Source organism: Serinus canaria, chromosome 7 (assembly GCF_022539315.1).
Source record: "Serinus canaria isolate serCan28SL12 chromosome 7, serCan2020, whole genome shotgun sequence".
Classification (NCBI taxonomy): domain Eukaryota; kingdom Metazoa; phylum Chordata; class Aves; order Passeriformes; family Fringillidae; genus Serinus; species Serinus canaria.
This window is the reverse complement of record NC_066321.1, coordinates 25,197,298-25,210,632: the sequence shown is the minus strand read 5'-3', so window position 1 is coordinate 25,210,632 and position 13,335 is coordinate 25,197,298. Positions and strand designations below refer to the sequence as shown.

General features: G+C 36.2%; 1 protein-coding gene across 3 annotated transcripts in view; it reads right to left on the bottom strand.

Annotated features, from left to right (window-relative positions):
* The window catches only part of ADAM23 (ADAM metallopeptidase domain 23), a 65,894-nt gene that overhangs the window by 16,298 nt on the left and 36,261 nt on the right, over nt 1-13,335 (bottom strand). For all 3 annotated transcript variants that reach the window (XM_050976910.1, XM_050976909.1, XM_050976911.1), the window contains exons 15-24: nt 12,559-12,658; nt 9,982-10,053; nt 9,146-9,232; nt 8,911-8,991; nt 7,266-7,316; nt 6,730-6,793; nt 5,369-5,474; nt 3,829-3,948; nt 3,049-3,217; nt 1,087-1,198 (exon numbers count right to left, since the gene is read on the bottom strand). In XM_050976910.1, coding sequence (XP_050832867.1) covers nt 1,087-1,198; nt 3,049-3,217; nt 3,829-3,948; nt 5,369-5,474; nt 6,730-6,793; nt 7,266-7,316; nt 8,911-8,991; nt 9,146-9,232; nt 9,982-10,053; nt 12,559-12,658 — 962 coding nt within the window. The remainder of the gene's footprint in view (nt 1-1,086; nt 1,199-3,048; nt 3,218-3,828; nt 3,949-5,368; nt 5,475-6,729; nt 6,794-7,265; nt 7,317-8,910; nt 8,992-9,145; nt 9,233-9,981; nt 10,054-12,558; nt 12,659-13,335) is intronic.

The window sequence follows — 13,335 nt, the reverse complement described above, 5'->3', positions numbered from 1 at the left end:
GGAGTCCAGGAAGCACCTGTGCAGATTCCTTATACAAATCTGCACTGGTCTACAGAGCCTCCTTCACAACAGTAACTTGTTTCAAGATGATCTCTTCAAACAGTTCTTGGCAAAGGTCTACTGGGACCATTCTGCCAAGGGGTAACACAAAAAGGCACACAAGACAGATGTAGGGCCATTCCAGAGGGACATACCAAAATCCTGTCCTTCCTTGAAACCTTGGTACTTTCAGAGTAATCAGTTAGATTCAGTTAGTCTGAGTCCTCAGGACTACCTTTTTGAACAACTCTTATCTTTTCTCCATCTACCTTGCAAATGGAGCAGAAGAACCTGGAACTGGGGACATTGTAAATGCATAAGACTGGATGAATATAGTCTGATGTTGGACAGTGCCCTCAGTGCCCTGATGACAGGAAAGACATTAAAAAAAAACTGGACAGCACAATTCCAAAGATATTCTTTGGCAGAGGAGTCAGCGAGAAGCTCAAATACTTTCCTTCCTCTTTGAAAAAACTTTTGGATTATTTTCTCAGTACCTCCCCTTTGTATTTGTACTTCATATGTAGTTGAAATATGTACCAACTACATAAGAACAAGCAACAATGATTGTAAGAATAATTTATCAAAAATCCAATTTCTTTTTTCTTTCATTGCAATATGATTTCAAGGAATCTGATTTTACCAGGGACATTCCACTTTTCCCTTTTTTATGCCACAGCTCTCTGAATTAGTCAACTGAGAAAACTGAAAATCTCTAGTAAAAGATAAATATTCAATTATTATATAAAAAAAAAGAGCTAAACTAAGTCAGATTCCAATCACAATGAAAATGATCATTAAAAAACAGAGAATAAGGGACAAAGGAAAAAAACATTACCTGTTGAAATCTTTTCCAAATTTAAGTTAGAAAAGTAAGTTTTATCAATTCTCAAAGTAGAAAAATCTACTTCCTCTACATGAAGCAGAATTTTACTGTCTGGGTCTAAACACTGTACAATTGTATTTGCTTTTTATATGCTAATTATGCTACCATGTATCAAGAGAAAAACATAAAAAGGAACATAAAAACTGAAACAAAACACAAACCCTTGGGTCCTTCATCCTTCTTGCCACCAGTATCCCTGACAGGATCGTCAATGCTGCAGTCTGTCCCAGCCCAGGAGAAATTACAAATGCAAGTGGCTTCATTACTACAAACCTACGGGGGAAAAAGTGATAGCACTTAATTTCTAACTACATATTAATAAAATGTCACTGTGCATTTATTTAACATGTAATTAGACATTTAATTCAAGGTATAAAACTTATGTATTTATATATTGTAACAACAGCACTGAGTGTCTGGAATGTCATAACACACCTGGAAGTTTACCTCAACCCTCCTAATACTCTCACATGCCAGGAGAAGCAGAACTGGTTCTACCACCACTGGCACACACCTGTACAGGCTGTGAAAAATGACAGCAATTTAGCTAGACTAGCTAGATCTTCACCAGCCAACTATCTGGGCTGTGAGCCTGGGTGCCCAGAAGGGATACAAACATTTGCCTGTGAAAGGTTCAGGACATGGCTACACTTTCCAACCTCTCATTTACAGCTTGTTCCCATGTAGAACAAAGTCAATATATTTTCATTGGTTTTGTTACCATTTTTCTTAAGCAGCAATGAGGAATGCTTATCTGGCTTCTAAAAGAGAGAGGAACAGTTCTTCCTCAGTTTACATTTACCTGAATGACCTCTAAAAAAGAACTCAGCACTCTAAAATTGGCAGTATATTTATTAGATACAGAAAAACCAGTGGACAAAACCAGTGGACAAAACCTAAACCATCAAATCAGTAGTAAGAGTTAATAGCTATAAACTTCCCATATGAAAAAGAACATGGAATGGTGCTGATAGAAGAGGTTATGGTGGAAAAGAGCATGACACAAGAAACAGACACAAAGGATGAAGTTTTGATTATAGGACTAGAAATGAAGTCAATCCTTAGACAACCAGCTAATAATGTCTTGATGTCTTTTGGACACTGGAACATACTGTGAAAAAAAAAAAAAACCAGGAAACAACCTTCCCACATATGATTCTAAGTAACACATGTGATTTTTTAATTCAACTTTTATCATGCTCTGCTTTTAAGAAGCACTCACTGGATAATCTTAATTGAAGATAAACACATTTTATGGCAGGTTTGACCAATGGAAATACCCCTTCAAAATTAGGAATTGTAATAATCCAAAGCAAACACTCACCCAAAGTTCACTCACCCTTCATGTCACTCTCAAAAAGTACCAAGATGATTTCTAATCTCCTGGATACTTTACTTTCAAATCTTAAAATTTTTATTCTTGATTTGGAACCTAACCCGCTACTTTGAAACACTCAATTTTATATTCAAGAATAGACAACAAGAAGAAATAATCCCTTTTTGTACAAAGTCTAGCCCTTCAGGCAAGTATTTGTCTCACTGAATCCCATAGTGCAAAGGTTTTATTGGTATTTAAAACAGTGATCTGTTCATCAAAACAGACCTAACATCTTAGACAAATGAACTTGTGGGCAGAATAGCAGAACATAATGTGCCCAAATGAAATGACACACTTTGGATCTGTTCAAGAACTGTTTGGAACTGTTGAAGAACTCCCTCTCTGCTGAGGGCCCACAGTTTGGAATTTTAATTATTTAAGCCATGGGCTATAAATCTATGAACAAAAGACCAACTTTATAAAGGTGTTAGTGTGCAGGAAAAAGTTGAATTCAAGATGGCAAGTAGCTTGAAATATGGGTAGTACATTACAGAAGTCCTTCCAATAAATAATGTCAAAGGTCTTTCTTGCTACTTACAAACCCAATTTGGATATAATTGCAAAACAGATTTGAGAACTTTCCTTTCTAAAATTTTTTTTCTGCATCACAAAACAGCAGTCTTCCCCTGAATCCAACATTTGTGGTTTCAGATCAAAAGGTCTTAGGAAGACTTTCAGGTGTTAGGTTCAGGTAGAGCAGAGAGAGCTGGGGAAGCTGAGCTGCTCACTCCCAGTACAGACTCACCCCATGACCAGAACAGACTTTTCCATTGGAACCAATGGGACAGCTGCTTATGTTCAAGGACTGAATTGGCAGGCACTTTTTGTCCAGACACATCATCTGAGGTCCACATGGAGCTCCATCCTCCACATAACCTAAATCCGTATCATCATCTAAAAGAACATGAGCACCACTAGGAGAAATAAGTTTGAAGACAGTATTAGTATTAGGACTGGAATCTTTTGAAAATATTAAAAGCATGTCAGTGTAGACACTGAAAGCTCCACACCTCCCTTTTAATTCAGACTGAACAAAACCATAGAGTTTTTCTGTCTGTCCACAGCAATGACAGTGTTCCAGTTGTCAAAATAAAAATAAATCTAGATTAGGACCTAAATACTCAAGAAGGGCACCTTAGGCTTTGGGGATTTTTTAAGTCTCTGACAGACCATTTTCCTTCTTTTTTCTTTTTTTCCAAGTGCTGTGAAATAATATTGCTAGAAAAAAAAACAAAACAAAACCAACAAACTAACTTCCCATCTGATTTAAATAAAAACACTAGAGGAATAATGGAAGAATTAAGAATCACTGTTCACTCAGGACCCAACTATGTAAGACAGTACTCTTAGGGTGACAAAAACTGCAATGTTGCCCATGTCTTCAAAATACAAACACAGTATTGTGTACAGACCCTGCAGTGCAGGAGACTGAAACTCATTTATCTGTTCTTTAACTGAACTGTAGCTGAAATTCAATTAGGTTAGACAGAGATAAATCACATTGGAACACTGCATTATCTTTTACCTGCAGTCCACTATGCGTCCCTGATGATAAAAAGAATTTGGGATAATTTCTCCTTGAACTTGACCAACTCGTGGAACTCTAGTAAGATTGGTACAGAGCAAAAAGCCACAGAAAACATCACTGGAAAATGAAAACAAAAATCAAAATATTACTAAAATGATATGAGGTAAACTTACAAAAAAGAAAGTCTAGCAATGGTGCTGCTGATCACAGTAATATATTACCATAAGCCACATGACAGACTTTCAGAGTGCAAGCCTGGAAATAAAATATTATTTCATTTAAATGACAGAAGGCAGAAACAAGTCATCATTCACTCCAATGCACCAGTGAATGCTCTCATGAGCAAAGAATGTATCTGTGCTCTAAGAACAATCCAGTACAAGTAAGAGGAGCCAAACTGTACAAAGCTTTGTCAAGTTAGGCTGAACTGCTTTTCTCTCTCTGGCAGCTTACACACCATACATTAATGTCAAGTTTGAAATCTTCATTGCATTTTATTTTCCTTGCTGGACACAGAACCATAACAATTTTTGGTGTGAAGTTGTGCGTGTCCAAGTCTTGGTAAAGAATCTCCTTTTTTGATGTTATTTTATATCTGCATATATTTAAATATATTCTAAATAATATATACAACATATCTTTTATACTTTCAGTAGAAGGATATTAACTAATACTGACTGTCCTAAGCCACTGAAGCAGCTGAATGAATGCTGGAAATTGACTTTGTTAAAACTGAAAAAAACATAAATACCCCTTCAGCCAAATCATTGTCCTGCATCTCTCTACCAACAAAGAAAAGCTTTTATAGAAATGAGGGGTTTAACATACACAGTAGAACACACTATCCTCATCTAAATTAAACAACTCCTTTCCTTATGATCCTATCTGAAAACTAATCATATAAAAAATTCACTATACAAGCATCAAACAGTCAAAGAAGGAAAATGCTATTCCAAAACTGAAATTTGTATGTACAAAATTAAAAATTACAAAACAGAAGTAGATCAGGAGAAATTTAACTCTATCTACTAATAATCATTACCTTGAAAAGTAAATTTAATCAAATATTCATCTACTAATAATCACATGGAAATTAATCAGGCCTTTTCTCTATAGCATCCAAATGTCTAATGGTCCTCTCTGGTCAAAATAAAGGTTGGAACAAACTTGACACAGCATAATCTGGTGTCAGTCCCAGAGCAAGTGAACAGAGTGTGTATTTGCAGCCTAATTTATCCCTGCCAAGGCTGAGGTGTTTTTATGTTATGAACTTGTGACTTTTTGCTGTCTTGTCCCTCAGCTACTCTGAAATAATTGAAGTCTGAAAATCTAGAATTATTTACAACTCTATTGCTGAGTCACTTATAGAATTGTCAGAGCGCAATTTTTTCAAGATGCAAACCTCATAAGGGAAAAGAGGTTTGAAATAAAGCAAAGCAAGCTGCTGAATCATGCATGAAAAAGTAGAAAAAGTAGACAATATTAAACCATTACCAATCTATTTAAATTACAGATAATCTCTACCAAATGAACTTACTGTTTGCTGCACTGAATCCATCGGTCTCCATCCTTTCCACAGTTTCCTTTTGTTGTGCCTTCTGTATTTAGCTTTTCATAACAAAATTTGTCAGATCCTGAAGACTCTGTTGAGGAAGAAAAAAAACCCCATGCTTTTCACTAGCAACATGACAGCTTTGAAACCTGCATAATTTATTGCAGCTGTTCTCTGTAATGTTTTTAATAAAAACCATCAATTTAAATACACATGTATGTGCACAAATGGTATTTTCCAGTGACTAAAAGGGAGAACAGGCTAAACTGAAATACCTACTGATATGTTCAAAATTTGCTCTGAACTTCTGAAAGTAGCCTCCATGGTGTTTGTATTGTACTCTTCATATGAAATTTATCTGTGGTCTCATTTTGCTCACTTCATAACAGTTGCACATAGATTTAATCTAGTTGTTTTTCAGTGCAATTTTTCCTGATCTGCATTTCAGAAGATTTTATATAGGACATTTATGATAAGCATATGTTCTGACATCAACTCAATGTTGATTTTATTCTATTTTTCAGATGTTCACAGGAAACCAAACTTGAACACAGTGCAATTTTTGCTTATTTTTAGGAGTAAAATTCTGAACTAATAGGTTTTAAACCCATAATTATTTACTAATGAGCTCATTTGTTTTTTCTAAAAATGAGTCTAAAAAAAAGAAAATAGAAAAGCACAACAATTTTATAGAGGAAGATAAAATAATAAGACAGAGTGGCCTCAGTGGCAGTTATGATTAGACAAAATGCACAAGAGCACACTAAATGCCAGAGCACAGGACGTCCTGGTAGTTCTACTCTGCTGAATTGTTTCCAAGTCATTACACAGAACATTCAGCCCCTCTCTGCTGAAAGCAAAGCATTTGCAAGAATTGCAATTGCAATTCTGTTTAACTCAACACCTCTGGACTTAAATCACACTATGCATATTTAAGCGCACACCAATGTACTAATTTTCCTGACTTGGAGGATGGTATAGGAAGGAGAGGCAAGGTGGAGCAGCTTTGGCACGAGCCACTGATGGGATAATGGAAATGGTGACTGTCATTAAAGGAAAGCCCAAAACATCTGCTTTTGAACTATACCCAAAAAATCCTCAGCCCCCTTCCCCCAGTAGCATTTGCTGTCCTACCCAGATTTGCAGCCACATCATCACTTTCACTGACACCACTCCCAAATGCATAATTCCACTTGGCAATCAAGCCATTTTCTCACTGCAGTCTACTGATCAGACAACTTTAACTTGTAGTGACAAGAGCAAAAAATAAAAACATGAAAAATGCAAAGCAAAGGCAGGAATGAACTAGAAATAAAACATATTTAAGGTAATTAAAGTCAACCTACTAGATCCCCAGATATATTTGCACTGATTATCTCTTGTCTTGCATTCACCATTATAGCAACGACCCTAAACAAAATACAACATGTTAGGAATGAGAACTGAAAACAAATTCACCTCCCTCCCCTCCCACAACAAATGTCTCATTGTCACCCTTCACATGCATGTTGGGATGTAGATTCCATGAATTTGGGTAGATGAAGTACACATTTTGGCCCAGATTCCCAAAGCCAGTTTGTGGCCAATACATACTGACATTTAAGCAGTTGCTTTATACCTTTTCATAGTTGGAAAGAACTGTTTAACTTGGAGTCTAATAAAATATCTACATATAAAATGTAGAGCTACCAAGTGGATTTCACTCAAAGTAGAAATTATTACAGTTCATAGAGTGCATCAAACACAAGCAACACTGATGTTTAAAGGATAAAATTTATGAAGAAATATGGAACACGGGATTTTAAAAAAACAATGCCAAAACTAAACAAGAATGTGTTGATTTCTATTTGCTAATGTGCAGGGATTTTAAAACATTGCATACCTGATTAGAATCACAGGCATACCCATCTTGTTTATGAAGATTTGGTGGACACTGAAAAAAAAAAAAGAATCTTTTTTGTCATGTTTACTGTAATAATACATCAGAGTATCACATATGGAATTTTCCTGCTTTTAAGAAAATTGGACAATATATGAAGGGGGTTGAAAACATAATTAGTGCAATAATCTTCATAGCTACAAATAGAAATGAAAAAATTAACATTTTGAGCCATGAAATACAATGTTCAAGTTTAACTTCCTGCATATTCCAAGAAGAAATTAAGGAGGTGGGGCAAAATGAAAGCCAATGTGTTCAGTAAGAGGGTATTTGGTAGCAAACACTGGGGCCACATTTGCAACACTGCCACCACATGCATTTCAGTTCCACTACAGCAGTGAGGGAGCACCGGGTCACAGCCTACCAGTCTATTGCCCTAGAGCTTCAGGGGACTTAATGATCTTCATTGGTATGTTCCATTGGCACTGGAAATTCTTTTGTACAAACAAGTCACTAGGTGCAGAAACCTCAGACTATTGAAGTAAGGACTTACTTTAAACCATTCTTAAGGTTTTTCCTCATCTAAAAGGGACCTGTGAAAATCTGAAAAGAGAATGCTGCTGCACTGGACTGTGTTAGCCAATACTCTGAGGGCAGCTTGAGAAAGCCCCTCTCTCTCTCATTAAGAATGCTCCATCCACAGAGCAAAAGATTTACCATAAAATATTGGCAACAGCTACTTATCTATGTGTTGATGTCTCAGAGGATAAAATAAAAGAAAGTTATTGTTGATTTATTGGCATTTATAACTACAGCCAATACCCAAAGAGAGTGTGATTTGTCCTGATTCTCATTTCTTCAAGGCTAAGAACTTGATGCAGTAGGTGACTGCATCAGTTATGAAGTTCTTATATAATTAGAATAAATATATAAACATTCAATACTGAAAAGGTGTGTATGTCACCTAAAACATCAAAGTTGCTGTGAAAATGGAAAATGTACAGGATGTTGACTATTTAAAAGAAATCAAATTGAAACAACATTCTGGTTGCTGTTTATTCCCATATTTTGTATTAGCCAAATGTTTACAGGACAAATGCATAAGATCCACAACTTTTAAACTTCTCATATGTAGCAGTGTGATGTCATAGTTTATCTCAGGTACCCTGTCCTTTTCCAGGTATCAGTCACTTCCCCCTCTCTCTTAGGAAACATAACACACTTTATACAAGTTTAGCCTGGACAAGAAGAGGTTCAGCTGGGACCTTTTCATCCTCTACAACTCTCTGAAAGGATGCTGCAGAGATATAGAGGTCAGCCTCTTCTGCTCAGGTAACAAATGACAGGGTAAGAGGAAATGGCCTTAAGTTGTGCTGGAGAGGTTTAGCCTGGATATTAGGAAAAACTCCTTCACCAAAAGAGTTGTCAAGCATTGGAACAAGCTGCTCAGAGACACAGAAAAATCACCATCCCTAGAGGTATGTAAAAGATGTGCAGATGTGGCATATGGGGACATGGTTTATTGGTGGAGTTGGCAGTGCTGGGTTCATGGTTGCACTCAATCTAAAAGGTCTTTTCCAACCTAAAGGATTCTATGTTTCTATACTCCTTTAGTTGTAATTTTCTACAATTATATTTTAAGCCATACCTGTCCAGAATCCCCAGTGCAGAACTCTGCAATGTCACACTCATTCACTGCGTATCGACAGTCATAACCTCGTGGGAAAAACTAGAAAATTAAAAACATAGTTCAGCACTAAGAATACATCTACATATGCTGCACCTTTTCCTTCTACCTAAAACACACTCTGAACTTTAACAGGCTGCTCATGACTGCCACGGACAACTGAAAAGAACAACTGATATATAACAGCAACACTCACAAGACATGATGTATTACAGCAAGGTCCATCACTACAGTGAGCTCCATTAGAAAGAGAACACTTCTTACAACAGTCTGCATAGCATTCCTGAAGAAAAAAAATAAGCAAAAAGTTTAGTTTTCCCTTTTAAACAAGTTTTTTTCTTCACAATCTTTCCAGCATGAAATTATTACATACCAGCTGACAAAAGATTCAGTTTAGCACTGATGATTTGAAATTATCAGCTAGAGGAAGCCTTTGCAATACTCAAATACTAAAGGGAAAACAGTGACATACAATGCTATAGCAACACAGGGATTCACACCTTCTGAGGCCTGTGCCATATTTATGCTGCCTAGTTCAATAGTATTCAATGCAGAAAAAAACTTCCAACCTAATTACAAGTGCAATTGTACTTAAATAATAGAATGAGAACTCAAATCTAGAGGGCAGATTTTTGCAAAAACATTAGTGGAGTATTTCTGCAATAGAGATGAAAATAACAGTTTACTTGTTCTGTCTGAAAACAGGCACTAGTCTCCAAAGTATCAGTAAGGAGTCTACCACTCCAGATATGCTATCCAGAAAAGCAAAGAGGTAAGAACTTCTCCAGTGCAGCTCAAAAACTGCTGGGAAACAGCTGTATCTTGTCACTGGTGTAACAGGAACTGTTCAGAGGACACGTTTTTGCACTCACTGTCATTTGAAAAGATGTTTTAACACAGGCTTTTAACAAAATTGTTCCCAAACAACAGGCAAAACATTAATTTCCTTTCCTCCCTCTCTTACCAATCACTTAATTGATCTTAATAAATTTTATAAGAAAAACTTGTGGAGGAATATATAACTCTACTTACCATTCGGAAACCACAATCACATTCTTCTCCTGCTTCTACGTATCCATTTCCACACTCGGTGGCTTCAAAGAGCTAAAAGAAAAAGCCCCGACCCCAAAGTAAGAATAAAACTAGTGTCAAGTGACTTCTGTGTCATACACAACCCATCTCTGCAACGCTACACAAATGTGCTGGCCCAGACAATGCAGGTGCCATGCCTCGGTGAAGCAAAGGCAGCGTGGTTTTCAAATGCTGCTCAGAATTTTTCAGAGTGAAAGGCATCCAGCTAAATCACAGGAATGCTGGTCCTCTTCAGGAGAACACTGATCTCAGAAAAGCATGATAAGTAGAGAGACACTACAATAATATTTAAGGGGATGACATTTGAATTTCATTCCTGCTCCATGGACTCCCAAGTTTTCTGACAATTCCTTCAAGAAAACAGTCCACAATATCATTCTTGGGATTTGCTCAGGTACCCACACCTACTCATGCAATGAGATACTGTCTGTTCCTCTGCAACATTTGTGCATGAAAATAATAAATAGAAAGAAATACTACCAAAAGGAAGTCCTGTGTGCCTTATTAGTAAGTTATACACAACCACATACAAAGACTACTAAACAGCTAGCCCTAGTACCAGAAACATACAATGCAGATAAATTCTGCAGCTCAGGATGATGCAGATTCTATAGTGGTTTCACACATCATAATTTTGATTAAGGTACTTTTCAGTCTTGCCACAGAAATAATTCTGCAAGAAGCTTGTCTGTTTTAAATATAATTCTGCTTTAAAATCATATAAGAATATCCGGAATCACCAATTTCATTGGAATATTAATAGCAGAAACACATCCACTAGAACATGGTTGAAATGAAGTTAGAAGTTAACAAGTTAAAATGCGAACAGATTAATCTAAGGGTGAAAGATGTGAGTAAACTTTTCTGCATGGGCTTAGTGCAAGTAAAGCTGTGGAGAACCAGCAAGATATGAACCACAACATAAAATACAATAAAAATGATACATAAACTTGTATGAAATTCTTCTTTGGTAGTTTTGGTTGGGGTAGGGGGGGAATCATAATGCCTAGTAAAAAAGAAATACAACATTTCACTTTTGTTGTATAAACCACATAGGTAATTAATAGCACCTACAATTTTGGGTGCCAGAAGCAAAACAATAGTGAAGAAATATCCACATGCACTCTTCTTCACCAGTAATGTTGATAGGATTAAAAAAAAACATTTAATTTTTTTCCCCCCTCTGTAAGCTCCTGTCTCTACTACACTTTGGTGCAAACAGCAAGATCTCTTACTCTGAAACTGAAATTAATTCCTCTGTCAAACAAGAAAATTACAGAACACAAGCAGGCACACACAAATTGCCTATGGCAATCAGGAACCCTTCAATGTCCATATACATGTCAGAGCATAACTCGGGATATAATTTTAAAAATGGCATCATGGTCACTGCTTAACAATTCTGTTTTACTTACCAAAGGATTAAACACAAAATTTTCTACCTTACCTCCTCACCTATAAATAAAAGCATTCTAAACACTGTATGATTATTTTTCCCTCCCAAAATACTTTAAAGCTGTGAAGTACTGGCACAGATAATATATAAAAATAATTCAACCATTCCCCTGTAAGCCTTTTCCCTAAAATAAATCAGATTTTTATTCTGTCAAATTGAGTCAAATTGACAACTTCTTCACATTACTTTGCCTGACAACTGTCACTAAAAACTGAAGCTGTGTTTTTCTATTTCCCTACTTATTCCTTCATGTAAAAATTCTTGCATTCTTATTCTATATGCAAAGATTGCTACCCTGGGAAAAGATTCAAAACCACTTGAACAGGCAAATTTTTTTTTAGTTAATTGTGCAAGGTGATGGTCCACCAAAGGGTATAGCATAGTAAACAGAACAGCCTAATAGCCTCATGTGGTATTAAATTCTACAAGGACAGCAGTTTGACACCATGATTAAATAGAATATTAATGCTTTGGATTGCTCTTACTTGGCAAAAGGAGCCACATGGAATATTTTTAGACTGCTCAGCTTTACAGGGATGTCAGGCTAACATTGTCTTAGAAAAAATTATGACCTTGGTAAGTTTTTAGGCAAAAAAGCAATGGTAGAAGTAAACAGCTATGAATGATACCTTGCTAGATGTGTATTTGAAATGAAATTAAGCTAACATTGAGAACAACCAAAAGTTACTACTGCCTACATGAAATCAGCTATGGATTGCTATTTCCTAATGTGGCATTCTTTTGAACAACCTCAGACATAAAGTCCAAGAACTGAGTATAGGTGGAGCATACACTTCTGAATTTATTTTGCACTATTTCCAGTTTAGTAAGTAGTGCATTTATGCTGAATGTGGAATTTATCATTATTTGAGTATGAAGAATTATGAAAATCAAGTTGCATTCCTCTCAATATTATTTTAAAATGCTAATGGGCTGAAGAGCTAATTACACCCCCAAGAAAATACCCAGACAGATATCTGAGATCAAGATGACATCAGTGAAATGATTACATTTTCATTACAACACATAGCAGATGTCCTGACTACCAACTTATTTATTACCTTTGTCGGCCTGTTAAAAAGACAGGCACCTCCCCCACGAAGTAAGAATTCCTTGTATTCTGCAATGCTGCATTTGGAGAATTTCCTGGAATGGTATACCCTAAAATGGCAAAGAATTAGGTGAGTAAATGCCTTGAAACACCATCAACTACTGGAAAGGGGCAAAGGGGTCACAACCTTCTTCAAATACTGTAAATCCCACTTTCTTACAACCACTGTGTGCAACAGTATAACAGCTCAGTCTTATTCTCAAATAATAAAATCAGAACAAAAGAAAAAAATTAAAACATTTTGCCTTTTTTATGTTTCTACTTTATGTACAGTATATAAAACTGTAGGCTTTAAACTTCTTAATAAGGTAAACCCACATTATCATAGTAGCTGCTCGTCACCCTTTCTATTGCTTGCATAATCCAGTATCCTCCTAGGTTTAGCACTTACAAGATGCTACAGCAAGAAGTTTCACAGCTTAAAACAGACTGGTAGAAGAACAATTTCATCCCATTTTCTTCTGTCATATTTGCTAATCTCATTTCATGTCTCCCCAGTTCTTATACTAGAAGAAAGAGTAATTATTTTTGCATAATGTTACAGACTTCTCTCATATTTCCTCAACCCAATCTTTTTCCCAGACTATTGAAAATGTACTTTATTAGTAATTTCTCACTCAGAAGTTGTCTGATATGTTTATTAGTCATGTTTTGAGATCTGGGAATGAGATCTATTCACTCCATGAAAGATTGGAGAAACCATGCCATAAGGAGGTTTGCCACTCCT